General features: G+C 45.0%; 9 protein-coding genes across 9 annotated transcripts; 5 read left to right on the top strand and 4 right to left on the bottom strand.

The window, feature by feature from the left end:
- Positions 1 to 693: 693 nt before the first annotated feature.
- BDR25DRAFT_294397 (uncharacterized protein) lies at positions 694 to 2,214 on the bottom strand. The gene is made up of 2 exons (XM_033688779.1): positions 1,831 to 2,214; positions 694 to 1,772 (listed from the first exon to the last, which is right to left on the bottom strand). The coding sequence occupies exons 1-2, from the start codon at positions 2,110 to 2,112 to the stop codon at positions 876 to 878; spliced, it is 1,179 nt and encodes a 392-aa protein (XP_033542701.1). The 5' UTR covers positions 2,113 to 2,214; the 3' UTR covers positions 694 to 875.
- A 692-nt stretch (positions 2,215 to 2,906) lies between these two features.
- On the top strand, positions 2,907 to 3,495 carry BDR25DRAFT_306372 (uncharacterized protein). Its single transcript, XM_033690612.1, has 2 exons — positions 2,907 to 3,076; positions 3,157 to 3,495. Exons 1-2 carry the CDS (start codon positions 3,001 to 3,003, stop codon positions 3,366 to 3,368), a joined length of 288 nt encoding a protein of 95 aa, XP_033542700.1. The 5' UTR covers positions 2,907 to 3,000; the 3' UTR covers positions 3,369 to 3,495.
- A 94-nt stretch (positions 3,496 to 3,589) lies between these two features.
- On the bottom strand, positions 3,590 to 5,506 carry BDR25DRAFT_306370 (uncharacterized protein). The gene is made up of 7 exons (XM_033690611.1): positions 5,291 to 5,506; positions 5,100 to 5,203; positions 4,795 to 4,879; positions 4,318 to 4,739; positions 4,161 to 4,266; positions 3,778 to 4,107; positions 3,590 to 3,720 (listed from the first exon to the last, which is right to left on the bottom strand). The coding sequence occupies exons 2-7, from the start codon at positions 5,143 to 5,145 to the stop codon at positions 3,621 to 3,623; spliced, it is 1,089 nt and encodes a 362-aa protein (XP_033542699.1). The 5' UTR covers positions 5,146 to 5,203; positions 5,291 to 5,506; the 3' UTR covers positions 3,590 to 3,620.
- Positions 5,507 to 6,577: 1,071 nt separating this feature from the next.
- On the bottom strand, positions 6,578 to 10,231 carry BDR25DRAFT_80408 (uncharacterized protein). Its single transcript, XM_033699076.1, has 3 exons — positions 10,003 to 10,231; positions 9,215 to 9,897; positions 6,578 to 9,165 (listed from the first exon to the last, which is right to left on the bottom strand). The coding sequence occupies exons 1-3, from the start codon at positions 10,027 to 10,029 to the stop codon at positions 6,891 to 6,893; spliced, it is 2,985 nt and encodes a 994-aa protein (XP_033542698.1). The 5' UTR covers positions 10,030 to 10,231; the 3' UTR covers positions 6,578 to 6,890.
- Positions 10,232 to 11,418: 1,187 nt separating this feature from the next.
- On the top strand, positions 11,419 to 12,903 carry BDR25DRAFT_182317 (acid protease; the record flags this gene model as incomplete). Its single annotated transcript, XM_033684220.1, has 1 exon — positions 11,419 to 12,903. A coding segment is annotated over one exon (1,485 nt), but the record flags the coding sequence as incomplete, so codon positions are not given.
- Positions 12,904 to 13,791: 888 nt separating this feature from the next.
- BDR25DRAFT_294390 (Glyoxalase/Bleomycin resistance protein/Dihydroxybiphenyl dioxygenase) lies at positions 13,792 to 14,466 on the top strand (the record flags this gene model as incomplete). The annotated part of the gene is made up of 1 exon (XM_033688778.1): positions 13,792 to 14,466. Exon 1 carries the CDS (start codon positions 13,993 to 13,995, stop codon positions 14,464 to 14,466), a length of 474 nt encoding a protein of 157 aa, XP_033542696.1. The 5' UTR covers positions 13,792 to 13,992.
- A 182-nt stretch (positions 14,467 to 14,648) lies between these two features.
- BDR25DRAFT_306367 (uncharacterized protein) lies at positions 14,649 to 16,893 on the bottom strand. Its single transcript, XM_033690610.1, has 2 exons — positions 15,828 to 16,893; positions 14,649 to 15,780 (listed from the first exon to the last, which is right to left on the bottom strand). The coding sequence occupies exons 1-2, from the start codon at positions 16,715 to 16,717 to the stop codon at positions 14,775 to 14,777; spliced, it is 1,896 nt and encodes a 631-aa protein (XP_033542695.1). The 5' UTR covers positions 16,718 to 16,893; the 3' UTR covers positions 14,649 to 14,774.
- Positions 16,894 to 18,303: 1,410 nt separating this feature from the next.
- Positions 18,304 to 20,349, top strand: BDR25DRAFT_360008 (uncharacterized protein; the record flags this gene model as incomplete). Its single annotated transcript, XM_033696182.1, has 9 exons — positions 18,304 to 18,353; positions 18,414 to 18,493; positions 18,535 to 19,055; positions 19,135 to 19,213; positions 19,242 to 19,286; positions 19,383 to 19,855; positions 19,919 to 19,996; positions 20,023 to 20,179; positions 20,213 to 20,349. 9 exons carry the CDS (start codon positions 18,304 to 18,306, stop codon positions 20,347 to 20,349), a joined length of 1,620 nt encoding a protein of 539 aa, XP_033542694.1.
- Positions 20,350 to 21,693: 1,344 nt separating this feature from the next.
- On the top strand, positions 21,694 to 22,311 carry BDR25DRAFT_80369 (uncharacterized protein). Its single transcript, XM_033699075.1, has 2 exons — positions 21,694 to 22,008; positions 22,075 to 22,311. Exons 1-2 carry the CDS (start codon positions 21,846 to 21,848, stop codon positions 22,197 to 22,199), a joined length of 288 nt encoding a protein of 95 aa, XP_033542693.1. The 5' UTR covers positions 21,694 to 21,845; the 3' UTR covers positions 22,200 to 22,311.
- The last annotated feature ends 5,452 nt before the right edge of the window (positions 22,312 to 27,763 follow it).

Raw genomic sequence — 27,763 nt, 5'->3', positions numbered from 1 at the left:
TTCGTCATATCCTAAACAGAAATTAGTCGTTTATCGCGCTGTTTGCCGTGTTTCCTAACCATGTGGTCTACATGAATTCCATAACTAGGGTATGCGGGAAGAATTGCTGACTGCATGCTTACTACAAGCTGCAAAGATGAAGGAAATTGCGTCAACAAGACAAGGGTACTGTGTCTTACCGCACTAGTAGCTCTTACTGGAAGGTGCTCGTAGAAACATGTAATTTGAATTGGGTCGCCTTCTTGCTCTCGTATTTGGAACAATTTGTGAAAGGTCTCCTGCAGTTGCGCCAGCATTCTAATCCGGGTTTCAGAACCTCGAGTATACCCCCGCCCTGCCCACCTAGCAACATATGCTCTCAGATGTGGGATGCCGAGGAATGCGATGGGATAGGTACGTTTGTAGATTCGTTGAATATATTCTTCAACAGCGTTTCGAGATGTGCATAATGCTTGCTGGATAGCGAGCCCACCCAAGCTGTGCCCCACGAAGAAGACCTTCCTATTATTCTATGTAATTAATAAGCACGATAAGCCTGAGCATCTCATTTAATTTAAACCTCACTCACTGTATCAAGCTTACTTTCTTCAGCTAGTGCGCCTAGTGGATCTTGCGCGTGATTTGTGACTCGGCTTTTAGAGACCGGGTCCTAGATATTCACGACATTGTCATCATAACCAAATTCGAGCACACGGAAGTTCGGAGGAGTGGAGAATAGGCGGGACGAGGCTGCAGCGAAGCAACCTAAACAACTCAAGATCCATGTAACCGATAGCCAGCCTTCATCACCCTTTCTGGTCTAATTTCTCGAACCCTAACACTCATGGCTACACCACTTCTTTTGTCATGCTGTTGAATCCCACTTAATCCTTCTTCTACCTATAGAAAGCCATCCCTTGTACATTATTCGTAACCCCAAGACCCGCCAAACTCAAATGTTGCACCACCTTCCCGGCCTTCGCTTTCACAACCGTTACACTCGGCATCGTCGTCCCTTTTCCCGGAGCTAGCACATATAAAAACTCCCCAACTGCTCGGAGATCGAACAACCCCGAATTGCCATTCGCAATAAGATCATAAATATTCACAATACCTCCATCATTAAGACCAATCTCCACAAGTCGATCTACGGCGCCGTCAGTCACAAACGCAGTCCCAGTAGCAGGTGAAATGGTGGTCCAGCATGTAGCGGCTTGGCCTGTGATATTAATTGCCTTGATGGTTGATACATCGCTTGTTTTGGTGTTGAGATTGAGAATTGCCGCGCCGATGGAAGGGTCTGTGACAATGAATTTGTTGGTATGTGGGATTTGGTCGAAGCCGAAGAGGATGGCGGTTCCAGCTGGCGAAGAACGGACCGCGTCGTGAGAGACCCTTTTCCCTTCGACTCGGTATACGGCGACGAAGCCTGGCTTGTTGGTTAGAGGGTCGGCCTTGACTGTTACAACGAGAAAGTCTTCGTTTTCTGTGAAAGCGACTTGGGAGACAGTGTTTGGGGGGCCGACTGGCGGCGTGGATTGGTTCAAGCCGAGTGGTCGGAGGGCGTCGAATGTCCCCAGGCCATGGCGTTCGTCAAAGTTTGCGCAGGAGATACCGTTTGTCTGACCCGTGGTAGCGACACAAGCAATATTGTGTTTTAGAGAAGCTGCGACCGTGTTGGGGAAGGTGCCTTTCACGGGATACTCCCCGTAAAGAGAAAGGTCTGTGGCATTTTCAGGATTGATGCGGTACATGCTAGCAGAATTCGTCATCGCATTGGTAGCGAATAGGAACTTGAACCATGTTACCGTACGTCTAAAACAATTAAGAACGTCGAGGGTCATAACTTACATTGCCAGCGACAGCAACCGCAGATTGCGAGAGAAGCCCATCAGGAGCGACAGGCTGTAGAGTCATGGAATCAAGATGATTCCCCCCTTTCCCACCTGTGGAATGAAGAACACCGGCTCCAAGCGTCCCATTGGATTGAATTGGAATAGCAACGATGCTATTATGGTCATTCGCATTCGTTTGCACGTATATGGCACTCTTGGAGCACTCGTCGGTTGGACGCGCATCCCCAACAGTTAATAGAAATGCTGAGGACAAGAAGAACTTATCCGAGAAAAGCATGACGGTGACAAATGGGTTTAGATCGGGAATCAAGTCTCACCGTAAAACAAATGTCCGAGTATGAGGCTAGACCGAGACAAAAAAGACAGCAGGCGGCTGAACTTCAGAACCCGACACCAGTCCTCTAGCAGCCAATTCTATCACTTTTATATCCCATATATCCATCATCAGGCTTCCTCCTATCCTTTCTCTTCTGCTCTCAAAATGAATACGAACGATCCGTTGTGGCACTAAAAAACCCGTTACCAACTTTTTCTCTCGAAATCAGAGGGTTCTGAGGAATCCGAATTTCCAAAAGTGTGATTAGAAAGTGTGGTAAAGTACGGCAAAGTGGGTTTGGGGCAAGTTAGCCTGCATCGAAGTGGTTTAGGGGCAATGCTGGCTGACATGTGCTGACTTGGCTTAACCCGCATTAGGAATTTCGTGATTTGGAATCAACTAAGCACCCAATCTGAGGCTGGGCCGCTCGCTTTAGGACTGATATGCATAGTGAGAATAAATCCATCTCAGAAGTGGGCTGATTGGGCTTCGTGAAAGGCTCTTAATTTACTATTCAGGAAAATACTATTTCCCTGTTCGAGAAGTATCACGTGAATGGATGTTGACTGTAAGGCCGCTGCCATCGATTGAAGTCCGGGTTGAAGAGGATATAGCACTCATTTAATAATGTGTCTTATTGAAATCTAATTGCAATATTGGTATATTCAAAGTATAGCGAAAGCTATCATCCAACTCCATTCACAAATGTGGAAGCACCAAGAAGCGACAATGACGTATCCGCGGACCTAAGAAACCGACAACCTCACCTTTGAAACCATTTTGCGAAAAGTCTGCCCACAACATCCCTAAGTCAACCCTTATGAGCAAGACCACCACCTCAAAATCATCATGGAATCCATCAAAAAGGTCCTCCATATCCGCCGCAAATCAACAGCCAAACCATCATCATCCCGCAACGAAGCAGGTGCGTATGACGTAATGAACACTCCTCTATCTACCACCAAACACCCTTTAGGCAGAATACGTTTGACAAACTAGCTTTAGATCCCCGTACAAGCGTCGACTCAGAAGTCGCAGCAATGAGCCCTGACGAACGCGACAGGTATCTCAAGGAATTTGAGGAAGCGGAGAAGATGGGTACACCGAAGAAGGGTGGCTTCTTGGATAAATTGATTGAAAGGGGAAACAAGAAGACGGAGGAGCAGTTGGAAAAGGAGGCTAGGGAGAGGGGGATGAAGGATGGGGTTATTCGTTGAGGGGTAGATATGGATGTTGGTGATGGTGGATGTTGGACTTCGTCGTTCCGTTCCAACATTTGAAAATGCTGATGCAAGATGTGAGATAGAAGACAAGAATTCCACCAAACCATACACTTGTATTTTGAGCTACTGCCAATGTTGATATTCATCCCTTCCAATTTCCCCACACCACCCAACTCCAACTCCTCCTCCAGCTCCTCCTCTACCTCTATCAACGCCAACAACCCTATCCTTTGTCCTCTATCCATCTCAAACCACTGCACCCATAAACCCAAAGTTGAACCCCTGCCCTCCAAACAAATTCCCCACCAAGCCCTCAAATGTCTCGGTATCGATAACCGCACCAAACCTACCAAAATTAACCAAACTCACTTATAAAATTAAAGGATTAGAATCGTCATCATACCCATAACATTTCACATGCTTCAACATATCTTCCGTCAATCGGCGCAAGCTCGGCACTTCTATGCTTTCGAAATCTGGGTGCGAGCGGATCTGATGCCAGGCTTGCACGGGCGTCAACTCATCGGAGAGCTCGAAGTTAGAGGAAAGGTTGAGAAGTTTCTCGAGACCAAGGTGGGGGGCTTCCCAGGAGGGGGATTTTGTGGAGGTGGTTATTACGGGCTGCGTGGGGTTTTGGAAGAGGAGAGGGGCTGAGGCGGTCAGGGCGTGGCCTGAGGGGAGATGCGGTTCGTGGGGATCGCCTTGCGTGTGGTGGAGGCAGGGGGCTTCGAGACTAGGGCAGTTGTTAGATTCGTTGGGGTGAGTGGAGGATGGGGTGAGGCGTACGTTAAAACGAACTCCATGCCGACATTCGTTTGATCCATGTCACGCAAACTTAGGTTGGAGGCAGAAATAGTTAGCTGGTTAGTAGTTGAAAGTCCTTGGCCAGATGCTGCGAGAGTCAGTAAACTATTATTTTATTTCGTTGGGAATAACGACTTACTACTACTGTCCTCATTAGATTCAGTGTCAGACCGCCCTCGACTCCTGAAAAAAGATCTCTTCCTACGAGGACTCTTTGAAGAGCCAGTTGGTGGACTTCCATCGCTCTCAGTAAGATAGAAGGGGCTACTGCCACGCTGTTCAGGCCCGCCGATGTGCAGCTGTTGCTGTTGGTGCGGGTTCGAAAGGATGCTCACAGACGATAAACTTGGAGCATTTGGACTGTCTGAAAGCTGTGAGGGTAGACTGTAGTCTTGCGACGCCGCATATGGGATTCCATGGTGTTCGAGGATCCTTTTGAGCCTCCCGACCTCGGTATATAAGCCCCGGGTTTCCTGGAGAATCTTGGCCTCGTTCGTGCGGAGTTGCAGCACCTCATTCTCGAGAGACTTTATATATGCTTCTTTCCGTTCCCGGTGAGTCCTAACAGGTTCCGTCAATATGCAAGGCTCTCTGCAAGGCCAGAAATCTTGCGTACCGTTGCGCCCGTCGCACTTGTTCCCTCCGTTTGAGGTACGTGGCGTTGTCCTTATCTTTGGATTCACCAGCCGACTCCTTCGGATCTACCATGTCGTCAAGTCAAGTAAAACGGTGGAAGAGGGAAAGTCTGCTTGGTTTGGAAGGTAAATCGATTGGAATCCGTTTGGAATACATCAAGATATTTGAATTGCATCACGTTTAGTTTGGGTCCCCAGATTCCGAATCAGGTTTCTTCCATTTCAAGTAATGGACTAAACACACCACGGGTCTAGCGGCAGCATGGAAGGGAAAGAGTATAAATACCTTCTTTTGGGGACCGGCGATATTGCCGGAAGGTGAAACTCTTCATGATAAGATGAACGCAGACAAATATTGCTATCGAGTTCCGTGTTTGGTTGGCTCTTCCGCTGTGCAGGTTTGAATAGAGGTGTCAAATAAGCAAAATTTGGAATCCGTACCCGATCGGAGGTCAACGGGTCGAAGACTAGACGTACCTGTACAGCACACGATAGAGGCGTGATAAATAGGGCGAGTAGGGTTCAATCTAGCAGTCAGCGTTATCCTGTTCCTGCGAAAGTGGCAATGCTTGCGTTGAGATAGACTGTGTTGTTGTTGCTGTATCCAATAGTGGGCGGTCGATGAAGCAGCTGAATGCTGACTGAGAAGTGGGCTTGCCGTCTAAGATTGGAGGCGGTGCGATCTTGGCTGATCACTCATCGTTCGAATAGAGCGAGGACAGGTTGTGAAGTGGTCTCCTGTAGCGGATAGATTGCAGGATACGAAGCAGGCCTGCAATGCGAAGCCGATGATGGGGAGCAGGGCCCAAAAAAACTCAGCCCCGTTTGAATCGGAGGCGCAGCCTCGCGGGCATCAACATCAATAGGAAATGAAGGGCCTTCGAAGCGACCCAAGCCTTCCCCTCAAAGCATAGACCAATTGCTATCGAACGATTTTGCCATCCACCATGCCTCCCAAACGCCAGGCAACTCCCGAGAGCAAGCCCTCAAAGCATCGAAAGACCGCTAACAACCCACTCGGCCACTCAACCTTCGTAAGCCGAACGCGGAGCAGAGAGTCATCAAAGGATGTGAAAGCTTAACAAAAGCTTATCCTAGCCCTTTCCCTTCAGCCTCACCTTATTCGACGATGCTGGCGGCGATTCCGATTCGGCATGTGGGATAGATCGTCGCTGACTCTCGATCCTCAAGTAGGTTGTAAATGCGGTGGGGGTTACTACTACTCTGAATTCACTCTGAATTCCCGCAGAAATTAGAAGTCGCATCTGTAAGTCTGTGGTTGGAGGACAGACGGTCCTTTTGGGTGTCGAGGAAAGAGGGAAGAGTAATCGCAAGGTGGTGTTTCATTGGCTGTGCAAAGATCCTCCATCTTCTCCAAGTCCAGGATGCAGGATACATATTTCATGGACTTGACAACCTCTAGCGCTTACCCTTGAAAGAAGCGACTGATGCTCCTTGGAGCTAGCATGTTCCTATGAAGGTTCCATGTGGGAACGCTCATACCTGGGTCGACTGGTCGTTTAGAGTTGAAACAAAGGTGGGCAGGTGTGGTGAGAAAAAAGCTTGCCGCTGATCTCGACGAGGATTGGTGGAAGCAGATGGGGAGAGAGAAATAGTGGATTTGATACCGGGTCCTTACATTTGGTGAGTGGTAGATTAGGGAGGAGGGCTAGGCTAGTAAGCTAACCTCCTGGATGTTGACACGACCATTTTCCACTTTCAGGTTGTGGGTGGTGGCTAGAGTTGAGCGATATAGGCCATCCACTCAAGAAGGCTGGAAGGTGGCATAGCACTTCCAATTTCAACGAACTTGTGTTTGACTACTTAAATTTTAGCTATCCCGACTTGAGACTACGCTACGCGCACGTCATCTCCTCGTACCCACTTCTGGATCAATGAGGCGTACACGGTCATATGCAAAACCGCCCATCCCAAATCTATGACAGCTTGTTCTGTTGCTGTCATGTCCCCATTAGTTTTAAATTCCTTCTCCAAACGCCGCGCTTCATGCAAAATCGTACTGCCATATTCCGATCTAAAATCGCCAAAACAGAAATCCATAAATCCCATCTATTCATTACAAGAACATCAAAACCCAGCCTGCCAAGCTTATTATAATTCCCTCTGCCCATTTATCCAGACCTCTTCTTAACGCAACCCCATCACCCTTCTTGCTGGTGATACCAATGCCACTTGCGATGAAATTGCCTGGTTCACGCTGGCTAGTTGTCGACGACGAGGAGCTTGAACTCGACCCCGAACTACCGCTGGTGCTCTCACTCCTTGAACCCGAGCCCGTTGTAGTTGCGCTATTGCTTGCGGGCGTCTTCGGGATCGTGCTTGTTTTTCCATTAATGATAAGTGCGGTTCCCTTATCGTCAAGAGAGTACGTCGTTCCGGAGATGGTGACAGCTTCCCCGGGTTTAAGTGTCGTTCCAGGTCCGAGCACATATTCTGTAGTTCCATCTCGTATCGTCGCCGAATAAGTCTTTCCATCGATTGTGAGCGCCGGATATGCGGTAATAGGACCTTGTCCGAGAGTGGATGTCACGCCGTTGACTACGACAACAGATCCAGATGCTGATTCTGGCATCGAGAATGTGGTTCCAGACACGGTAAGTACCCCTCCAGGCTTAAGAGTTTGGCCGGGTCCAAGGATAAACTCCGTCGTTCCCCCAATCACGGATGCGGTGAGGGACTGACCGCCGAGAGTCAGAACAGGAAGACCAGATGGATTTTTGAGAGTTTGAGTTACGCCATTGATAACAACTGTAGAGCCAGAACCATCAGCAGGCATGCTAAATGTTGTTCCACTGACTACAAGGGAGCCGCCAGGGGTCAAGGTTTGGCCAGGACCTAGAACGAACTCCGTCGTTCCTCTGTTTACGGACGCGGTGAGAGACTGGCCACCGAGAGTGAGGACAGGAAGACCAGGGGGGTTATTAAGAGTCCGCGTTACTCCGTTGACTACAACTCGAGAACCAGAACCATCAGCAGGCATGCTAAACGTTGTTCCGCTAACAACAAGGGTGCCGCCGGCAGTCAAAGTCTGACCGTCACCGAGGACAAACATTGTCGACCCGCCAACGACAGTTGCTGGAATGGTCTGGCCGTTCACGGTGAGCACTGGAGCACCTGTTATGAGAGGGACGTTTCCAAGGGTCTGCGTTACGCCATTCACCACAGCAATGGTTCCACTTGGTCCAATGCTCAACGTGCTTCCTCCAACGGTGATTGCGGGTCCACCTGGGGTGAGAGTCTGGGACCCAATAATGAATTGTCCTTGAGAATTTGCTGTAACAGTGTTGTCACCAACCGTAAGTACCGGAGGTCCAGTTGGTGCTACAGGGTTCACTCCGATCGTGCTCCCTCCTACCACTAGGCTAGAGCCCCCACCATTTGTGGGCACAGAGATCACCACTCCATTAATGGTAGTTTTCTGTCCTGGAGCCAGAGTTTCGGACCCGATCACTACGCCAGGATTTTGAGGTGATTGTTGATTCTGCTGACCAGGCTGCGTTGGCTGAGCAGGATGAACTTGAATCACACTATCGCCAATTGTAATGGACTGTCCTGGTTTCTCAGGTGGGCTTGGAGTGAAGTGTGGGTCATTGAGAATAGAGGCTATTATTCCTGGGATATCTGGGGTCTTTATGTTCGGATCCTTTTGTGTTTCCGGATGCACTCCAGGGTCTCCATGTGACTCTGGAGGATGTGGCGGATCTGTATGTTCAGGTGGGTTTTGTGTGGGAGCAACAGGAACCGCCCCTGTCTGGCAACGTAGGCATCCGTCTCGTGTGACATGACTTTCGGTTGGAACAAGAATCGTGCTGAGATAAGTACTCGTTGTCTTGGTCAATCCCGGCGGGGGGGATTCTGGGGGTTGAACACTCAAAGAAAAGAATGCAGAAGTCCCGGGTGGTGGGCTAGGAGTCTGAAAATTGGGGCCAGTGGAGGTTGCAAAAGTTGGGAGGGGAGAAAATGTGCTTTCGACTGGACTGTTAGATCCGAGTGGAGGAAATGAGGTCGAGCGAACGGTGCAGGTTGCGAGATTTGACGAGTGGAAGACGCTCCGTATGGATGGATCATTGTTGAGAAATTCAACTATAGCAGGTGGAAGCGGGGCCGTGTACTCAGGCAGATTCGGATTTGTCGAAAACGTCTGGATGAACGAGCTATACTGCTCTGCATTGGTAGGCTGGATGGATAGATAAGAAGCTTCATTATCGCAGGTTAGTGCCGGTTCATTGATCGGAAGGGTCCCCGCTGTCACAGGGGCTCCGGTTGGAGTGGGCAGAAAGTCTAGCCCTCCCCAGATGTTAGTAAACGCAACATATGTCCGTCCAGCATCACTGTTATCTGGGTCAGTTAAGGATAGTTTATTGGGATAAAATGACGTACAAGCTCAACGTGATGCCGTCCTCGGGTATCCATGTGAAAATAGGAGTTGTATGTACGATGGTTTGATTGGCAGGACCAATAACAGTTTTCGTCTCATTCAGCGTCTTCACTTCGCTAGTAACACCACCGTCATCCTTGAAAGTGATGAAGATAGTAAGAACGGTTTGCGTGACCGTGGTATAGGTCCACAATGATGTTTCCTCTTTCGGAAAGGACAAGGTGGTTGGGTACAAAGCCTCAAGAACACAGCCTGTGCATCCAGTAGGTGATAGGGTGGTGGCGTTTGTCGTGACCAATGACGAGGAATTCGAGGCAGCCAGAGAGCTAGAAGAACTGCTGAAAGATGTGGTGCTTGGGATTGACGTTATAGATAACGAGGTTGAATTCGAAGAGATTGGCAGGGACGAGGATGTTGAAAGTGAGCTGCTGGAAGGCGAAGAGGATGAGCTGCTGGAAGACGCAGAAGATGAACTGCTGGAAGACACAGAGGATGAGCTGCTGGAAGACGAAGAGGATGGGATGCCGGAAGACAAAGAGGATGAGATGCTGGAGCTGCCGGAGCTGCTAAAGCTGCTTCCCAACCCGGTCAGAGATGAGCTTTGCGAGGACGATATCGAAGAAGTTGAAGATTGTAACGAAGAGCTCATCGAAGTTGTCGGGATGGATGTTTCATTGCCTGGAAGCTATTAGCCCTCCATATTTGGTGAGGATCTCCCAGCACGCTCTCAGCGCAACTTGCAATAGTACAAGTATCTTCAAGTCCAAAAGGTAAACTGGCAATAACGTACGTTTATAGTAAATATGCGGGCTGGCATTTGACAAGGCCGCCAAAAGCGCGGAGCCTAGGAAGACGTGGCTCCGCATTGCACTACCTATCCCAGCGGCATGAACGAGTGACAGACTGGGCGGCTCACAATATGACTGTAATCGTCGTAAAACAATCGAAAGAAGAGGAGGGCGAAAGCAGAAAAGAGCGAGAAAATCCTGGCGTGGTCAAGATGAGCGAGTGTTTTCAACGGCACTACGCTCGTGGGATGCAGCGGGCAGGCGCCCCTATGAATAGCAACCCCTGTGCACATCAATTTTGCAGGCTGCAGCAACCAGCTCGCTGCCATTTGCCATTTCACGCATTGACAAGGTACCCACCAATAGCGGCGTGGAACCAAGACTATGTCCACCGAAAAATGTGGCCGTGCAGGTCGGCTGAGAAACGAAACCGCACCAGACCTCCAGCCTCCTCTTCGTCGCTGAAGCCGAATGCATGTTTCACTCGTAGCTTCCGACAATGGCCTTTGGAAAGATAGCACATCCAATTCTTGGGATGCAGTCTTACGTTTAGTCTTCCGATTCCTTGACACCGCCTGGAATGGAGGCTTTGGATGCATGGACACTGGGTACCACGACCTCGTTGGATTTTGCCTTTTTCGAGCAAGGAAATAGAAAGCTTCAGGGGAGTATAATCCGGCGGAACAGATGACCGACTCCTTCAAGAGGAATGAGATAGATCTAGGGTCGGTTTCAAGTTCTCTCGCCCTGGCAAACAACGATTGAGATATCGTCTGCCAGCCCTGACGTGCAGACTGCCGTAGTGGGAGGGGTTCTGGGTCGGCGGGTGTGGTGAGAGGTGGGGAGAATGCCAGCACCGAATGGGGCGAAGTCAGTGCCAAGATGAGTAACGTGCCCGCCGATTGGACAGGACCTAATTTGAATGGCATGCCCACCTGGTCTGGTGCATCGTCCAAGACTGCTTGAACCCCAGCTGTGGCTTTCAGCCCTCACCAAGGCCTCGTATTCAGCTGGCGATGCTGCCACACAAGCCAGCCAGCCTTCGCCTTCATCGAATCATTGCCCAGGCCGGCTCGCCATGTCTGGGTTTGTTCTGGGTCCGGACGGTACCAATGCAAACCTCACTAAGAGGCCATGTAACATCCATATTACTCCCCTCCTCAAATCCCACGGGCGCTCATTCTAACCCATTGACAAGTTGGTGCGACCTGTTTGCCCGACTCTGGTAGTGCATGCAGTCTTCTTCTTCTTTGGCAAAGGCCTCTCTGCTTCATTCGCTTACGTCTGGCACGCCATGTCCTGATCGTTAATTCCTTGTTTTCTGTTTCCGCGCGGTACTCAGCGCCCATTGATACCCCATTTTCCGTTTCATAGACGTTTTCCTCTCCGTTCCCCTAATCATGCCCGTCGCACCTCGTGCAACAGCCTCAGCGATACCCGCACCGTATGTGGTCCCTCCGTCGCAGAAGTTTGACGGCAACGATGGCGCCTGGTCGACCTTCAAAATCAGCGTTGGGACACCGGGACAAGATTTTCGAGTTCTGGCCTCCACGAAGAGCGGGAGCACATACGTAATTGCACCTGAAGGATGCCTAGAAGGAGAAGGAGCGGACTGCCCAAACAAGAGAGGGGCTGAGATATTCGGGAGTGCACAGAGTCCTGGCTTTCAGGTCAACGTGTCGTCGAGCTGGTCGACGCTTGGGCAATATGATGTGGATCTAGAGAGCAGTCTCAATTACACCGCAAAGGGGATATTTGGATACGACAAGGTCACGTTGGGTCCTGCTTCAGATTCCTCATCGATATCGCTAGATCATCAGGTCGTCGCTGGCATCGCCGAATGGAGCTATCCCATGGGCTTTATTCCGCTGGGCATCCCGGATTCGAGTTTCTCTAGCTTGAGTCAATCCATTGATTCATTCTTGGTCCAACTTCGGAATGGAACAAAGATACCTAGCATATCATTTGGATACACAGCTGGGGCAAAATACAGGTTAAAATCCGTGTTTGGAAGCCTTATATTAGGTGGATATGATTCAACTCGATTTACGCCAAATGCAAAACCTTTCTCTTTCTCCTTCTCCACGAATCCCTCTCGGCTTCTGACTGTAGGGGTGGAATCCGTCACGGCTTTGAACACACTCAAAGGAACCTACTCGCTCTCATCCGGTTCGCACTTCTCTCTAATCGACTCCACCGTCCCGCATTTATGGCTACCCAAAGCTATATGCGACAATTTCGAGATCGCCTTTGGTTTAACATACGACCCACAAACCGACCTATACGTGATAAACTCGACTATGCACGACAAACTCAAATCCCTCAACCCATCCATCACAATAAAACTCGTAAACTCCCTAACCGACACCTCCACAAACTACACGAACATCATCCTACCATACGCCGCATTCGACCTGCAAGCCTCATACCCCTATTACCAAAACGCCACAAACTACTTCCCCATCCGACGCGCCGCAAATGATTCCCAATACGTTCTCGGGCGCACACTTCTCCAAGAAGCATACCTAATAGTCGACTACGAACGCGCCAACTTCTCCATCTCACAAGCCGTATTCCCCGACCCATTACCCGCTGCCAAAGTCGTCACCATCGCCCCTCCATCTTCAACCTCCAAATCCCCCTCCTCGTCGAATAAATCCCCACTAGGTACCGGCGCCATAGCCGGGATCGCAGCGGGTGGCGCCGTTCTTCTCCTCATCGTGATCGCAGGCGCAATAATACTATACCGACGCCGCAAAGGCTCCCGCAAGAAATACGAGCTCGCAAACACACAAATCTCAGAAGCCGGTTCCGATCACGCTGCCGCCGCACACAAATCCTCCGCCATTCCCTCCAATCCTCAAGAACTCGGCGGCACACCGCTCACCGAGCTAGCCTCGCCGCGAGAACCTTACCACGACAAGCCCTTCTTGTCGCCAGCTTCGGAGCCCCAGGAATTGCCTATCACGCCACTGGGGGCCGGAGTGGGCGCTGGGTGGGCAAGAGGAAGGACCCAATACTATGAGATGGATGGAGAGTCGTCGGCACCTGTAAGTCGCGCGCATAGTCAGGATCCCAGTGAAGATGGGGGAAGGTGGCAGCCGCCGAGTGAGGAAGGGACGAGACATACGGCGGGGATTTCGCCTTTGACGCCTGCGCCGTACAGGCGGAATTTTTGAAGTGGAGAGTTCTGTGGGGGTTAGCATGAGGACAAGGTGGTTTTGAATTCTTTTGTATATGTCATATACGTTATAGATCCTGAGTGTAATGTCTTAGCGATCCAGATGTAATTTTTGAATGGATATTCCCTGAAGAGGGCTGGACGGAGATATACGGAATCTCATTGATCGGTTATGCATCTAAACCAAGTTGGAATCGGATTGGGGAACGGAGCAAGGCAAATCCGTCATTGCGTGTTACTTATTGTATATATATATTCAGCGAATAAGCCGGCTGCAAATAGCAACGAAATAGTCAATTCATCCATTCCATAACCCAACATATCTCAACCCTAGACAGACAAACCCATCAAATCCCTCCCCATACAACCCTTTCCTCACCACCCAGACGTCATCCGCCTCCAGCACCCAAGCCCCGTATTGCTCGCTTTCCAGGCAGAAACGCGTTACACGTGATAGCGTGGTAGCGCGATCAGTAATCCGAACGCGGTTTTGCTTCTCTTGTCGTCTTGGCCGCGCGAATCCAGTACGAAGGTGGGGTGAAAAGGATAGCAACGAGGGGGTATAAAGCCGTGGTCATGGGCGATATAGTCCGGTATTCAAAAGCCCACAATCGCCGCAGAGCAATCCACTGTGGGCACTCAATTGTCGAAACTCCAGTCCGGCGAGAGTTCGGGACAGGACAAAACCAGGGCGCTCGAAGCTCGCCAACCAACCAAGATCGAAGCCACTAAGAGCCAGACCTCTAATCCCTTGGCCTCCTCCCTTTTTCTTCTCTGTCCCTAGTCCCTGGAGAGCGAGCAAGCGAACAATATGGCCTTCACACCAACTCTCTTCGTCAACCTCCCTGTCCTCTCCCTCTCTACTTCTACTCCCTTCTACCTATCCCTTGGCTTTACTCCTAACCCCACTTTCTCCTCCTCAGACACCACCTGCATGACCCTCTCCCCTGCCATCTCCGTTATGTTAATGGAGCACTCCCGGTTCCAATCATTTATGCCAGGAGGGAAAGCGTTGGTTGGGGGAAAGGTCGGAACGGAGGTTTTGCTCTGTTTCAATGTCGAGAAGAAAGAGGATGTAGATCGCATTGTGGAAGCAGCTGGGAAGGCGGGCGGGAAAATGGACCCTACGGTTTTGCCGCAGATAGGGGGCAGTTATGGGAGGAGTGTTGAAGATCCAGATGGACATGTTTGGGAGGTGGGGTGGTTTGGGGGGATGGGTGGGGATGGGTGTGCGGTTGGGGGGGAGAAAGGGAAGGACGGGGGGAAGGACGGGGGGGAGGAATAGGAGCGTTAGTAGGGGTTACTTGAGATGGGATAAAGCTAGTTTCGATGATGGAGCGTTCAGAAGTCTGAGGATATTCAAGAGGTGGATGTAGCGTCAACGTGTATGCTAATGTCAATGTCTGTGTTTTTGGATTACGCCGTCGCTATGCAGTCACGCTATACCATGCTAGAAACGTCATATCCCGCTTGCCTGTCTGTCTGCATGCTATGCCTGTTTTTTAATGTACAATCCAGATATCGTATCTGAGAAAGCGTCTGGAAGAAACACGGGTATTCCAAGGCCATGGGCATAAGTTAACATCCCTAGTCCTAATTCAGCCTAACCCTTTTACCAGCTGGCTCCACAGGCTCCACAGGGCTAATTTCAGCTGCAATAGGTGCCCAACTCGGTTTCTCCTTTCCCGGGGTGGACTGATCCTGCTCTTGGCTTTGGGATACATCACCATCCTTGGACCCTCGCCTGATAGATCTTGGGTGCTTCAACCTCCACGGCGCTTCGATGGAGAAAGAGAACACCTCTCTCTCTGACCTGTGTCCAGCTACCTCCTTGACTGGATCTACTCCGACGCCATCGTAGGAGCCATCATCGAGAGAGACATGTCGCCGGATTGCCTTAGCCATGCGCTCCTCGCGCTCCTTGTCCCTCTTATCTGATGAGAAGAAGAAACTGGTGCGTTCAGGAGCTTCCTTCGGCTTCTTCTTCTCACCATCCTGCTTCTCGTCTGCTTCCTCTTCCTCTTCAGTAGCCTCACTGAAATCCCACATCAATCGCAGCTCTCTCCTGACGAGTGCGGTTAACCAGAGACTTCCTAGGACCCCTGGAACTAGGTATAGCAAAGCAGGCTGCGCATGGCCCCAAATGTGCATCACCCCTAAAGTTGTCAGCATGCCGATAATATAGCCTATCAAGCTTGCCTTGAAGTATGTCTTCGGGAATGTGAACGGCGGTTCTGGCTTGTTGTCGTCAGACGCATGGAAGAGCGGGCGACCAGAAAGGGAATGAGTCCAGAAATGGTCGGTCCAGCGTCCTGCGAGGGAGAAGTACTTCGCCTTCTCCATCTTTGGTCCAGCCGGAGCAACAGCGTCTTCCCCATCATCTTGTTCCGGCGCTGGTATGTGTTTCTGCTTGCGCAGGTAGTAGAGGAAGAGGTCGAAACGGAGGGCGAGGCCGATCATGATTCCGGGGAGGACGACATCGCCGAGGCCGAGCATGGCATGTGACTTCGAGGAGGGCGGGGCATCCGCGGGTGAAGGACGTGGGAAAATGAGCTTGATTGGGACGTCGAGGGATTTGGCGACAGTGACCATCATGGGGCTGCACTGGTTAGCTTGAGGCGAACGGCAAGGATGGAGTTCACATACGTGAAGAAGACAAAATATATGTCATAGAAGAACAGAGCGCTGAGAATCAAGCTGCCCGTTGCAAAGGTCGTCGGAGACATGAGTTGGAGAGCGCCATATGAGAAGCCGAAGCCCATCAGGTTGGTCAGATACCATGGTTTGTCGACCAGGTTGAAATATGCGACAGCGAAAAGGGAGAGAAGGAAGCCGGCGATACCATGGGGACCAATGGCCATTTTCGCGGCGACGACGCGGTGGAGGTACGCTCGGAGCGTCCACTTGTTGCCTGGCATTGCGCGATCGGCCCACAGCATCTCCCGGGCACCCTCTGATAACTTAATCCGAGCGAGGAAGCCAGGAAGTGGGGTATGAATGGCCTGTTTGTCCTTGATGTTGCCTGCAACAGGTGTTGCCTTCTTCTCCTTGCCGTGAACATGGTATAGGGCGCCATCGAGGGCGTATCGTCGTGGGAAGATGATAGAATGTCCAATATCCAGCGTATCTGTGATCAACCTAGCCACAGAGAATACACCAAAGACGGCGAAGTAGGCGTTCAATATCTTATTCAAAAGTGCAGGATCCTTCATCCATTTGATGAGGAAGTATAGCCCAGCAAGCGTCGTCCCAGCAAGGAGCGGCATGACAATGGCGTCGCTTGGAGACAATCCCTCCATCTTATGGGATTCCTCATCCTCTTCGTCTGAAGACTCATCTTCGTCTACGCTAGCCTTGCCCTTCCTTGCTGGTGCCGCAGCGGACGACGGCCGTGACAGCGATGCGTGTGCTCCTGCATAGATAGGGAATAAGGCAGAGAGAAGCAAGTGGACGTAGGTAGGGAGGAACGGTTGTATCAGAGCAAACTGGTAGGCCAATTGGCCCAGGATGTTAGCCAAAAGACCTGGTTCGGACATGTTGCGTAGTGCAGTCGGATGTTGATTGCCGTTTGCTCAGCGGAGGATTAACTCAAATAAGCTTGATGTAGAGTAGGAAATGTAGCAGGAAGGCAGGGAGGCACCACCTGAGGTTGTAGATCAGTGAGGATCCATGAGCGGGAGACGTGTTTGGTTATGGTCGCGTGGAAGCTTTCGTGGGGTTGACCTCTACAAACCGAACAAGCATGACGCAAACGTGTTACGAGCTGCACGTGCACTGCCTTATCCGCTTTAGGCATAATCCAGGTCTTGCCCAACTCGTCTTTGCCTTTGCTGGAACATTACCTTTCACCTGGCTTGCCAATAGTGAATTCTTCGAAACTTAACTTGCTGCGCTTGTAGGACTATAATCTGGGCCAAATTTTGGCACTCACATGTCCAGCAAGTGTTAGGAAGCACCTTCTCGGTTCCGGATGCTTGCGAAACTGCTTGCAGGTCCCTTTCCCTAACTACACACACTGCTACAAAACCACAGAACAGGATGCTACCTTAAGAACTCTCTGATCCTTTAGTATACTGGCCACAACATAACCAAACAGGTCTTGCTGCAACTGCTACGGTAATATTTCATCAACCATGATTTAGAAAGGGGATCGCGTCACAACATTCTCGATACTCTCTATGTGCGCAGTTTGACTCTGCCTAAGATCGAGATCAAAACATTAGACGGTTAACTGCTGCTAGGGCATTTAGAATGCACTCGAGCCTTTAAGGCAAAGCAGAACTACGGAGCTATGCCATCATCAGTTCTGGATCACGAGGCTTCAGTTGTGGACGTTCTAGGCCCAAGAGAGTCCGCGTACAGTTCGCTGTGGATGGCATGGTCAATTGACTCTGGAAGACCGCACATAGTTGCAACAAGCTCTAAAAAGAAATTAAAGCAGGGAGAATCTATCTAGTGCAAAAATTAGTGGAATTGCTTAGTAACACAATAATTTTCCCTGCACGTGTATAAACTTACACATAAACTATAAATTTACTTATTTTATGCAAAAATTACATAATAACTATTTAATAATTATTAGTACAACTTAAGGCTATATAAATATATGTAAAGAGGTATACTAACATGTTTTTTAAATTTATAGTTTTATATTTTAAGCTTATAGCGTCTTTATAAGGCCTCTTATGCCTGCATAAGTGTGTTGCTTCTAAGATTTTTAAAGAGCTTATAACTAAAGGCTATACCCTTAGTTTATACTAAAAAAATTAAATTATATTACTTTTTACTACTAAGCTAGCATTACAACTTGATTACTAGTTATATAGGCGTGTTGCAGTTAAAAGTATACATAATTAAGCGCAACTTAAAGCTACATAGTACCACTTATAAACTAAGTAATCTAAATACTATACTTAGCTACTTATATAAAATAGAACCTAAAAATAATTTTAGTAATTTAGTTGCGCAAGGGCAAGAAAGCAAAGCGTTAGTAGCCCTAGGTACATAATTCCTTTAAAGGGAAAAACTTCCTAAGAGCTGTAGCAACTAATTTAATATTAGTATTAAGCTAAGCACATGAAGTCCTAAAATTCCTCAATAGTCCATCAATATCCTTCACTCAATGCAGTGTTTCCATCACCCAAAGATCTCATTCATCACCCCTTTGCCGATGTGCTCTAGGAAATAACCGCACCGTCATATCTAGAAACAACAGAATGCAAAACTTACCAGACTCTTTCTCGGACGGATGCAGAGTCCGGAATTGGCAAACGAAATAAAATTGAGAGCTTTCTATCCTGAGGTAGCCGCACGTCTCCCAGACGCGAGACAGGGCACGCTAATGTACTATTAGTTCTTAAACTGACGCGAACGTTGTTTATTGCACCAGCCCAGCCGGATGATGAATCCAATCCGGATCCCAAAGGTGAAGCAGGAAACCTTCCCCAGTATGACCCGACTACGTACTACACAGACGACGACTTCTGCCCACGATCCCAGCCGCTTGAGCCACTTCGACCAAGGATAACACCATCTCCTTCACCGCTGCCGAATATTCCGAAAGAGCGATGGGATCCTCTAGAGAATTTGAACGATTACTTCCCAGCCGGGTGGTTCACCAACGAAACTGACCAGACGAATGTGAGACAAATAATGGAGGAGGTGAAAAAGATATACTTGGGATTGAGGGCTTTGGAAAGAAGCCTAATACCGAAAAGCACGGCTCCGATCACCGCTGTACGAAGGTTACAATCGTTGCGCATGCCGTGGCTCTACGGCCCACTTCAGCGTCACGCACGTAAGACGTGGCCTGGAGAGGCTGAGCTCGATTCGGACCTAGGCTCTTCTGACTATGGAGATGACATGCGTAAGCTGGTAATTCTCGAGAAGGAGAGAAGCAGCTAAAAGTCCTCCCATCTCTACACTACTACGCTCATAAACTCCAGCCTTGCAGACTAGAATCACTAGTGCCATCAGATATCTCTTTAAGGTGTATCCGGGCCCTCAGGACGCAGGCGAAAAGCTAGATGCCCGTACTCGACGCGCATGAAACCCCATTAGATACCGGTGGCATCAGACTGTCGAGTGCCGCTCCACTAGACTATGGTTCGCTGCCTCCGCTGCCTCATCTGCTACAGTCACTCTGGCATACGGAAATCAAAGATGCAGACGGACTAGAACCTTAGACCTGGCCTGGGTTAGACCAAGACAGAAAGTTAGACCCTGATTACCTCCGAATTGTCCTTCAAAGCGAAGACCACCCCGACCATGACGTCTTCGCGATGGGATCCTGGGATCTTCTCGAGGGGCAGTCTTCTCAAGCCGAAGGCCACACTGTGTTGGCCGGTGATTCTCTAGATCTGTCAGACTCGACCTTCGGTTTATATACGATTAGTGCTGAATACCAACGGGCACCTGAATCATTTACCGATAGACTGTATCGGCGCACAGTGGCAGAAAAGGATTATCAAATCCCCATAAACCTAGACGCCTTGACATCTCCGTGTGATAACAATCGACATGAGCTTGATTCCGGAGCCGCAGGTCCCGAGGCGGCACTCATGGAAGATACATGGAGCGTCAAGTGCCTGTCGTCAACTTCCTGCTCAAGCGTTTGCTCCCTTGAGAGTGACACCCTCACCTCGCCGGACTCGCTCTATATTGCTCCTGAGCATGTTGGAAGCTAAGCCGAATCAGCAAATTTCTCACTTGTCTCTTCTGAAATCTTGGGTAGTGAGCTAGCTCCTATGGATCCTTTGGTGGAAAGCACAGAGGTCACGCAACCAGACGCCAGTGCCGAAATCGATAATGCAATTGTCTTGCTCGATGTGCCTTCACCGAGCATATCCAGGCCGAAGCCTTTCTTATGCACACAATGCAACTTGGCATTTGCTACCATCGATCAACTAAAGTCAGTATTACCTTACATTTCATTGGGGTTTCACTAACAATGGAATGTCTAGCAACCGCAATCGTAGAAAACATGACCGCAGGTTCGCGTGCTCCACTTGCGCGATGAGATTCAACCTCAGGGCTGACCTTCGGAGACACGACCGTACCATCTACCGGAACACTAATGCAGGAGCCGGAATGTATCGATGCCCTAATGCAGGATACAAGAAGCCCAAATAACGGTTTACCAAAAAGGACAACTTTGACCGGCACGTAAAACGATGCACTGAGATTATACGTAATAAGGGCAGATCGACTTAGGTTTACCTATTCTGTGTAGGCTGAGGTAAAGTGGAGAGTTTGTGGCTGCAATAGTACGAAGCTTCGCATTCTATTTGCTTAATGAAGTAACTCAGTACACTAACTTTCAAGTTTACGAGGAAGCTAGTATTTTAGGGGTATCTCTAACCTACAATTAAGCTATATATATAAGAACAGCGGCAATGCTATTAGACAACTACTAGCATACTGTATAGAGCACAGGCCTTCTATTTCCTGTGTGAAAGTACTTGTAGGTTTTCTAAACTAAAAAATTCAACTTGAAAGATAGGAAGCCCTTCGTGCAGACATGCTGTCACACGTGAAACTAGTTCACGTAACCCAACCAAAGGAAATGTAGGTCCTTCACCTCTCACTCTTTTCTTATTTAGGACTAGCGCTCTTTTAACTACTATATATCTACCTCCAAGCTCTCTCGAGCTCTAGAGACCTTACACCCCACCTTAATATACCTAGGCGGTCTCTCAACACCTAATTGTCTGCTCACCTCTCTCTTTATATGGCCTCTATAAGACCCATTGGCTCTATCCAGGCTCACCTTGCGATACATGCAGGCATAGGCCACGGCGCAAGGACAACAGTGATACCCTAGTCACACAATTACCCCGCTCGATAGTCTCTTGATGCGACTCGAATTTGGAGAGTGGGATAGAAGCAAGAGCTTGACTTACTAGTCAGGCGCAACGCAGTGCGACTTTGTAGTCTCTTGCCCTCTAGATTCAGGTCGCACAAGAAAGACTCATGCGACATATCTCCATGTCAGGCCACTTCGCGACGCTTAGCATCATGGCTCCCACCAGACAAATTACGGATAACAAGGCACCAAGATATCAACCCATCATTCCAACTCTGTCTTTTTAACCATATAATGTCATAGGCTTGACAACGCCGACCCCTACCCCTACCCCTAAACAGCGACCCCGAGTTTGTTTGCATATCCAAGGGCTTTATTTTAGGAAGCCTCTCACATCCAATCGTACTCAGAAGCTGCACTAACCTTTCACTTGGTATTCAGCTCTTGCACATGATCGCGGGCTTCATCTATCTTAAGGTCATGTGCTCCTTTTGGGTTGGTATTTCCACTTGTACTCGGCTTAGGCTACTATATGAACTCGTACTCATAGCCTGACATCTTTAATAGTTTAGTCAAGCTTGTCCCAATACGCTGGTCACATATCAGACCATTGTAAGAAGCTGAGCCGTTTAAGTATATTGTCACCAGAATTGGAACGCACAAGGTGACTTGTAGTGCATCAAAGAAGCTGCCAAGTAGGCCTCGGCCATAAGTGCATTTCAGATGGATGCTTGGATCCGAAGGAGATTGAGATATAAAATGCACTTCAACGCTGGTTCGATAAGATTCTGCACCAAAGACTTTTAACACTTTACGACGAAAACCCCCACACTTGAAGCCTGGGAAGGAAATTCCACATAATGAAGATCTCCAACATCCTTTTAACTACCATCTTCATGGGCGCTAGGGCTATGGCTAGCCCAGCTCCTAAGAACGCCAACGTTGTGACAGCCGAATCCACTGCGGCCGGGGACCCATGCGTTGAAGGTGCATTCTATTGCGGATGGTTTCTAGGCGGCATGGGTAAGCTCTCCTGTATATTTCTAGATTTGTCTAATACGTTTCTCTAACCGGCTGACCCTATTGCAGGCTTCTCTCCTATTGACAATCGGGCACTGTATTACTGCAGCAAGCCTAGATCAGCGGTCTGGGTCAATGCTTGTGACTATGGAGAAGGATGCAAGGGACCGTCGGCTCATTGCGATGGCTGGTAGAAGTTGCTCCGGATTCAACCCCTCTGTGATAGATGATGTTCTGTATAGGGCGTGACTATAGTCCATTGTTGGTTGAATTCAGGGGAGGTTTATACTTCATATCTCTCGGTCATTTATTGTGTCCTGTCACTAAGTTCGTTCAACACAGACTCTAGTGGCGGAAGCGTCCATAATTCAGCCTCCACTCATTAGAAAGAAGGAAAATCGAAACGTGGAAACTAAGTCAGACAACCATGGTTAAAGCGCTGCAAGATTTGGGAGTACCAAAGGTCAAGTGTGCGGTCTGTGCGAATGAGATATGAAAACTGTTCTGTCTCTTTTTACATGATAAATTATTCCTCATGTTTAAAAGTCGTTTCGCTTTCCCACGCTGTTGCCTCTGAAACCGATGTTATCAATTTTTCAATGTGTGAAATTTGATTCGCTGCAACAACACACCATCACACGTGACATTATTTCACGTGACCTTGCGTTAGGTTCCCTTAGAAGTCAGCCGCTCTACAGATAATTTAGCGCTAATAAAACATAGTATATAATTACCTTTATATTCTTCTTACTACTTACAGGGCTTAAGCGTAGCATATAGGTAAAAAGCGCTATTGCAAGTGTAATAAAATGCTAAGTAATTAGTAGTAGTAGTAATAGTAGTAATAGTAGTAAAGCTAAGTAAAGCTATATAAATAGCTTATTAGTAGGCTAGGCTAGCTAAATTTAGAAAAGTTTAGCTATAATGTTATATTTTTACATTAAAGTTAAACTCTCCTATTGTGACAGCCCTGCACTATTCGTGGCTAGTTAGTTACATTATACTAGGATCTATGTACATAGCTCAGCTCACTGCCTGCGGCTCGGAGATGGGTTCTGCCGGGCCGACGGCTGGCTACTTAAGGCCGCCAGCCTCCAACCCTTCTATCTCCTCACCTTAGTATTCTTATGGAATATAGCCAACATATCCTATTAAGCTATTTGTGCTACACAATAGTAAAGACAGAGCTTGTTATCACACTTATGCTACTTTTTTTACTACTAAGTATTATTCTTTGCTTTTTACTTAGCCTACTAGCACTTATACTTTTTTAAAGTGTATTAAAAATTACACTTAGAGTTACTTTTACTAGTAGTAGAACTATAGTACTTTTTACTTTTACACGTACTTTTTAGCTTTGTAATGAGGTAGGCGCCCTGCTTATAAAATTAATACTATAACTACAACTTTCTCTACTGCACTAAAAGGTACGCATAAGAATACTTAAGCTAAGTATTCTTACATAGTATAATATATATACAGATAATCCTAGGGCTAGCACTAGCACTAGCGGTTGCCTCTACTCTACCTAAACCTCTATAAGCGAGAGAAGGCTACGTAGTTAACTGTGCCTACCTTGTTATACTATCCCCTCCCTTAGTAGTCTTAGCCTCTAAGACATAAGGCTAAGGATATATCTACTCTACTTTAATTATAGCCTCTACTATAATTTAAGCTAGTCTAATTACTAAGACTTAAACTCTTAACCTTAAAGTATCTTAAGTATTATATAATAAAGTAGACGCTCTGCTTGTAAAATTAATACTATACAACTTTTTCTACTAACGTACTTCACAGGCGAGTTGCTCACACACCCGAGTCGCTTATTTTTGCTAAGACCCCACCCTAACAAACTCTATTATAGCCTATAACAACCTGCTCTAGCACTATATAGTATAGTACAGCCTAGAATATTATTTAGATACTACTTCTACTTCTTACTTACACATTTGTGTGTTATGCCTAGTCTAATTGCACTATCTGCAGCGCCTTTAGGATAGCTTACTTACTTTAGCTTACACTTACTTCTTTACCTTTTTTCTATTACTGCGCGCTTTAAACTTTTTTAAAGCTATTAAGTATAGGCCTTTTTAAATTATTAAAGTTTTTTCTGCTTTAATTTACTTTCTTTTATGTAATTTATGTTATATAGTAGCCTTATTAGCTGCTTAAAGCTTAGTAATTTTCTATTCTACTAATACTAGCTTATATATAATTATTACTACTTTTTTTAAGACTTTTTTAAACACTTTAACTATAAAAGTTAGTAAACTATTTATATACTTTTAAATTTTTATTTTTATAAGCATTAATTATAACTTAAGTTTTAAAGTATTACTTAAAGTTTACAACTACTAAGGCTTATTATATATAAGTAGTAGTAGTAATAAAGTGTGTAACTTTATATTAAGGCTTATTATAACTTATTATAAGTTAAAAGAAACTAATCTAGCGCTTTAAAACTTTTCTTAGATATTACTAAAAGTAATTATAGCATTATAAGCTACTTTAAAGCATAGTAAAAACTTTATTTTTATAATATAAGTAATTTAGTTATATATAAAGTTTTTAGCTTAGCACTTATACACTTTTTTTAAAAAAGTAAAACAACCTATATTAAGTAGCTATAAAAAGTGTAATAAGTAAAAAAGTATATAAATAGTAATAATCTTATTATTTTTATAGTATTACTAAAAATAAAGTAAGTTATAGCTCTTATAGCTATTAATAACTAGTAGACAGTAGCTACTAATAGTACACTTTTTTATATATATGTTAAAGTGCTTTAACTAGTCTAGACTAAGCTAATTAGTAGTCTAGCTGCACTTAAAGATTATAATAACTTAATTTTAAAGTAAATTTTTTTTATACTAGTTTAAAAAGTAGTTACTACTCTAAAAAATAATAAAAAGTAAAATAGCTTACTTTTTAGCATTAATACTTTAGATAGCTGTTATCTACTTCTAGTTACCTAGCTAAACTGCTTTTAGCTGTTCTTATTTCTCTAAACTTATAATAACTACTTTAGTAAATATTTAGCCTATTATAAACTTTATTTTATTAAAGTTATATATGTTATTATTCTAGATGCTATACTTAGCATTAATATTTTTTATAAAGTTAAACTAGCTTTAAATTACTATAAAATTTTTATAAAAAGCTTTTTTATAGTTATACTTATACTTAAACTTTACTTTAAGCTTTAAGTAACACTTAATAAACATATTAGGCTAGTTTATACTAATATAGCTTATATTATGCTTAGTGTGTAAAGAATTAGCTATATTAGCTATAGCTACTAGCTAGAGGGGAAATTCTTATGCATCTAGCTTAAGTATGTGCTAAATAATTACTTACTTTTTATTATTATCTAGCTTTTATAAGTTAGCTATATAATTAGCTTAAAAAAGTTATTTAGTATGTTAGTTACTTATTATTTTTTAAAAAACCTTATAGATAGCTGCAGCATGTTACTTAAAAAGTGTTATATTTTATTTAAAAGCTTAAAGTGTAAGCTGCATTTAATGTTTTTTAACATATTTAAGTAGTGTTATTAAGAATGCATTAGTGTAAAAAAAGTAGTGTAGTAGGGTCTTAGCAAAAGTAAGCAACTTAGGTGTGTAAGCAACTCGCCTGTGAAGTACGTTATACTAAAAAGTACACATAAGAATACTTAAGCTAAGTATTCTTACATAGTATAATATATATACAGATAATCCTAGGGCTAGCACTAGCACTAGCGGTTGCCTCTAGTTGTCACGATTGTGCACGAGTAAGGTTATAGAGCTTCACAGAGGTCTAGTTTAATTACTACGTAAGGTATTATAGTAGGTACAAGACGTTGTGTAAGGAACAGAAAAGTTTAGAAGGAAATTAGTAATTAAATACTTAGCTTAGAAGTCTAAGTGCTTTAGGTATAAATTAAGCCTATTTTAGGTTTAGTTAGTGTTAAAGCAGTTTATACTTAAGTTTATGTTTATATTATGTTATATTTATGTTAGATATGCACTAATAATACTCTAGTACACATCTAATATAGTTATGTCTAGGATCTAGAGAGGATACTGTAACAGTACCCCCCCTCTTATTAAAAAGAGAATCCTTTACATTAGTAGTTCTAGCATTAGGTTGTCTTTATTAGAGTATAGGTTTAGTTTAGATAAGTATTAGGCATAGAATTAGGTTACTGTAGAGTTCTTTTATAAGGCTTTTATAGGTTCTTATAACAGTTTGTTATATCTAGTCTATTTTATAAAGTATTTATAGATACATTTTTTTTTATTAAACTAAATTTATTTAATGTCTTTTACAACATATTCTAGTTTATTATTTATAATAATAAGTTTAAGTAGTAGGTTTAGCTGTCTAGGTAGATAGTTAAATTTAAAGGCTACTTAGCGCAGTAATAATACATAGAACATAGAGTGTATCTTTATGCTGTTAGGTAGAATTAATTAGTAAGCATGTAATAAGACTATATAAGCTACTGTAAAAAAGCTAAGGTTTTTCTAATTAAGTTTTTTTAATTATTAGTTTATTTAAATATTTCTAGTGTCTAGCTAGACCTTCTTACTAGCTGCATACACAGAGGTAAGAGTTTAAAATTAGTTTATATACTCTTATTAAAAAGGTTAAGCCTATGTAAGCTTTTTATAAACATATTTAAATATATTTTAGATTTTATTAATAAGTCTATTTACATCTATTACTTATATAAATTAATAAGTTAGTTAAAGAGTATTTAAAAGTAGTTTAAATTTTATTTAGAGGTAGTATTTATAGTTTACTAAAAATAAGAATACTTATGTTAATTTAGATGTTATATTATTAGCTTTAAACTATGCTATAGCTAACTATTTTACCTAGTTATTTTACTAGTAGTTTGTGTACACTTATAAAACTTATTTTATTATAGTGTTTATGTTCTTAGTCTAGCTGTTAGTCTCTAGGTAAAAAGCTATAGATAAATAGAGAATAATTTAGAGCTATTTATAAAGTTTATTTTAGAAGGCTAAGACAAACTGCGTACCTCTATCTAATATAATTATGTTAGGCAGGCTATAGTAAACTTATACATATTAGTAGAATAACTAGGCTATATTAAGGGTAGTTATAAAGGAATATAGTATTAAGTATTAATACTTAGTTAAGTAATTAACAACTACTATAATATTTATATACTTTTTAGATAAAAGTAAGTCTATAATAAAATTAATTAATATATCTTTTTAAGCTTATTTAAGAATTAGGAGTAGTTTAAGCAGGCTATTATACCTTTTTTAAAAGGCCTTTACTTTACAGTAAGTATAGCAACATAATACATATTAGTGTATAGTATAGAACATGCAGGGCTAGTAGTACTCTCTTTATAGTAGGTTAAGAGTCTTTTCTCTGCCTAGGTGTCTTCTAATAGGCAAGTTGTGTATAATTTAGAGTAGTTTAATTTTTAGTTTATTAGAATTAAGAATTATAAGTTAGTTATAGTAATATAGCTTACTATTTTAGTTTTTATAGTTAGCTAGTATTACCTTCTTTAACTAACTAGCGCTGTTTTAAAGTAAGTCTAAAGTTTCTTAAATAAATTTATTATTTAAATACTTATTAGTAATAATTTAATTAATTATCTAATCTATTTTATTTAAGTTAAAGTTTAAAAATAGCTTAAGTTAAAGTAGAGTTTAGTGTTAAGCTTTTTACACTTCTTTTTAAGTAAAGATGTCTTAAAATTACCTTATAAAGGCATCTAGTTTCCCTTTAT

The sequence above is a fragment of the Lindgomyces ingoldianus genome, assembly GCF_010093535.1.
Source record: "Lindgomyces ingoldianus strain ATCC 200398 unplaced genomic scaffold BDR25scaffold_36, whole genome shotgun sequence".
NCBI lineage: Eukaryota > Fungi > Ascomycota > Dothideomycetes > Pleosporales > Lindgomycetaceae > Lindgomyces > Lindgomyces ingoldianus.
This window is presented reverse-complemented; position numbering and strand designations above follow the sequence as displayed.

Coding starts and splice junctions, on each gene's coding strand:
- BDR25DRAFT_294397 (XM_033688779.1), bottom strand. CDS start 2,112: ATGCTTTTCTCGGATAAGTTCTTCTTGTCCTCAGCATTTCTATTAACT. Junction 1,773..1,830: donor CGGTTGCTGTCGCTGGCAAT/GTAAGTTATGAC, acceptor ACATGGTTCAAG/TTCCTATTCGCTACCAATGC.
- BDR25DRAFT_306372 (XM_033690612.1), top strand. CDS start 3,001: ATGGAATCCATCAAAAAGGTCCTCCATATCCGCCGCAAATCAACAGCC. Junction 3,077..3,156: donor ATCATCCCGCAACGAAGCAG/GTGCGTATGACG, acceptor AACTAGCTTTAG/ATCCCCGTACAAGCGTCGAC.
- BDR25DRAFT_306370 (XM_033690611.1), bottom strand. CDS start 5,145: ATGAAGAGTTTCACCTTCCGGCAATATCGCCGGTCCCCAAAAGAAG. Junction 4,267..4,317: donor ATCTAATGAGGACAGTAGTA/GTAAGTCGTTAT, acceptor TGACTCTCGCAG/CATCTGGCCAAGGACTTTCA. Junction 4,108..4,160: donor GGCATGGAGTTCGTTTTAAC/GTACGCCTCACC, acceptor CAACTGCCCTAG/TCTCGAAGCCCCCTGCCTCC.
- BDR25DRAFT_80408 (XM_033699076.1), bottom strand. CDS start 10,029: ATGCCAGCCCGCATATTTACTATAAAC. Junction 9,898..10,002: donor CCCGCATATTTACTATAAAC/GTACGTTATTGC, acceptor GAGGGCTAATAG/CTTCCAGGCAATGAAACATC. Junction 9,166..9,214: donor GACGGCATCACGTTGAGCTT/GTACGTCATTTT, acceptor CCCAGATAACAG/TGATGCTGGACGGACATATG.
- BDR25DRAFT_306367 (XM_033690610.1), bottom strand. CDS start 16,717: ATGTCCGAACCAGGTCTTTTGGCTAACATCCTGGGCCAATTGGCCTAC. Junction 15,781..15,827: donor ATATATTTTGTCTTCTTCAC/GTATGTGAACTC, acceptor TAACCAGTGCAG/CCCCATGATGGTCACTGTCG.
- BDR25DRAFT_80369 (XM_033699075.1), top strand. CDS start 21,846: ATGAAGATCTCCAACATCCTTTTAACTACCATCTTCATGGGCGCTAGG. Junction 22,009..22,074: donor ATGGTTTCTAGGCGGCATGG/GTAAGCTCTCCT, acceptor ACCCTATTGCAG/GCTTCTCTCCTATTGACAAT.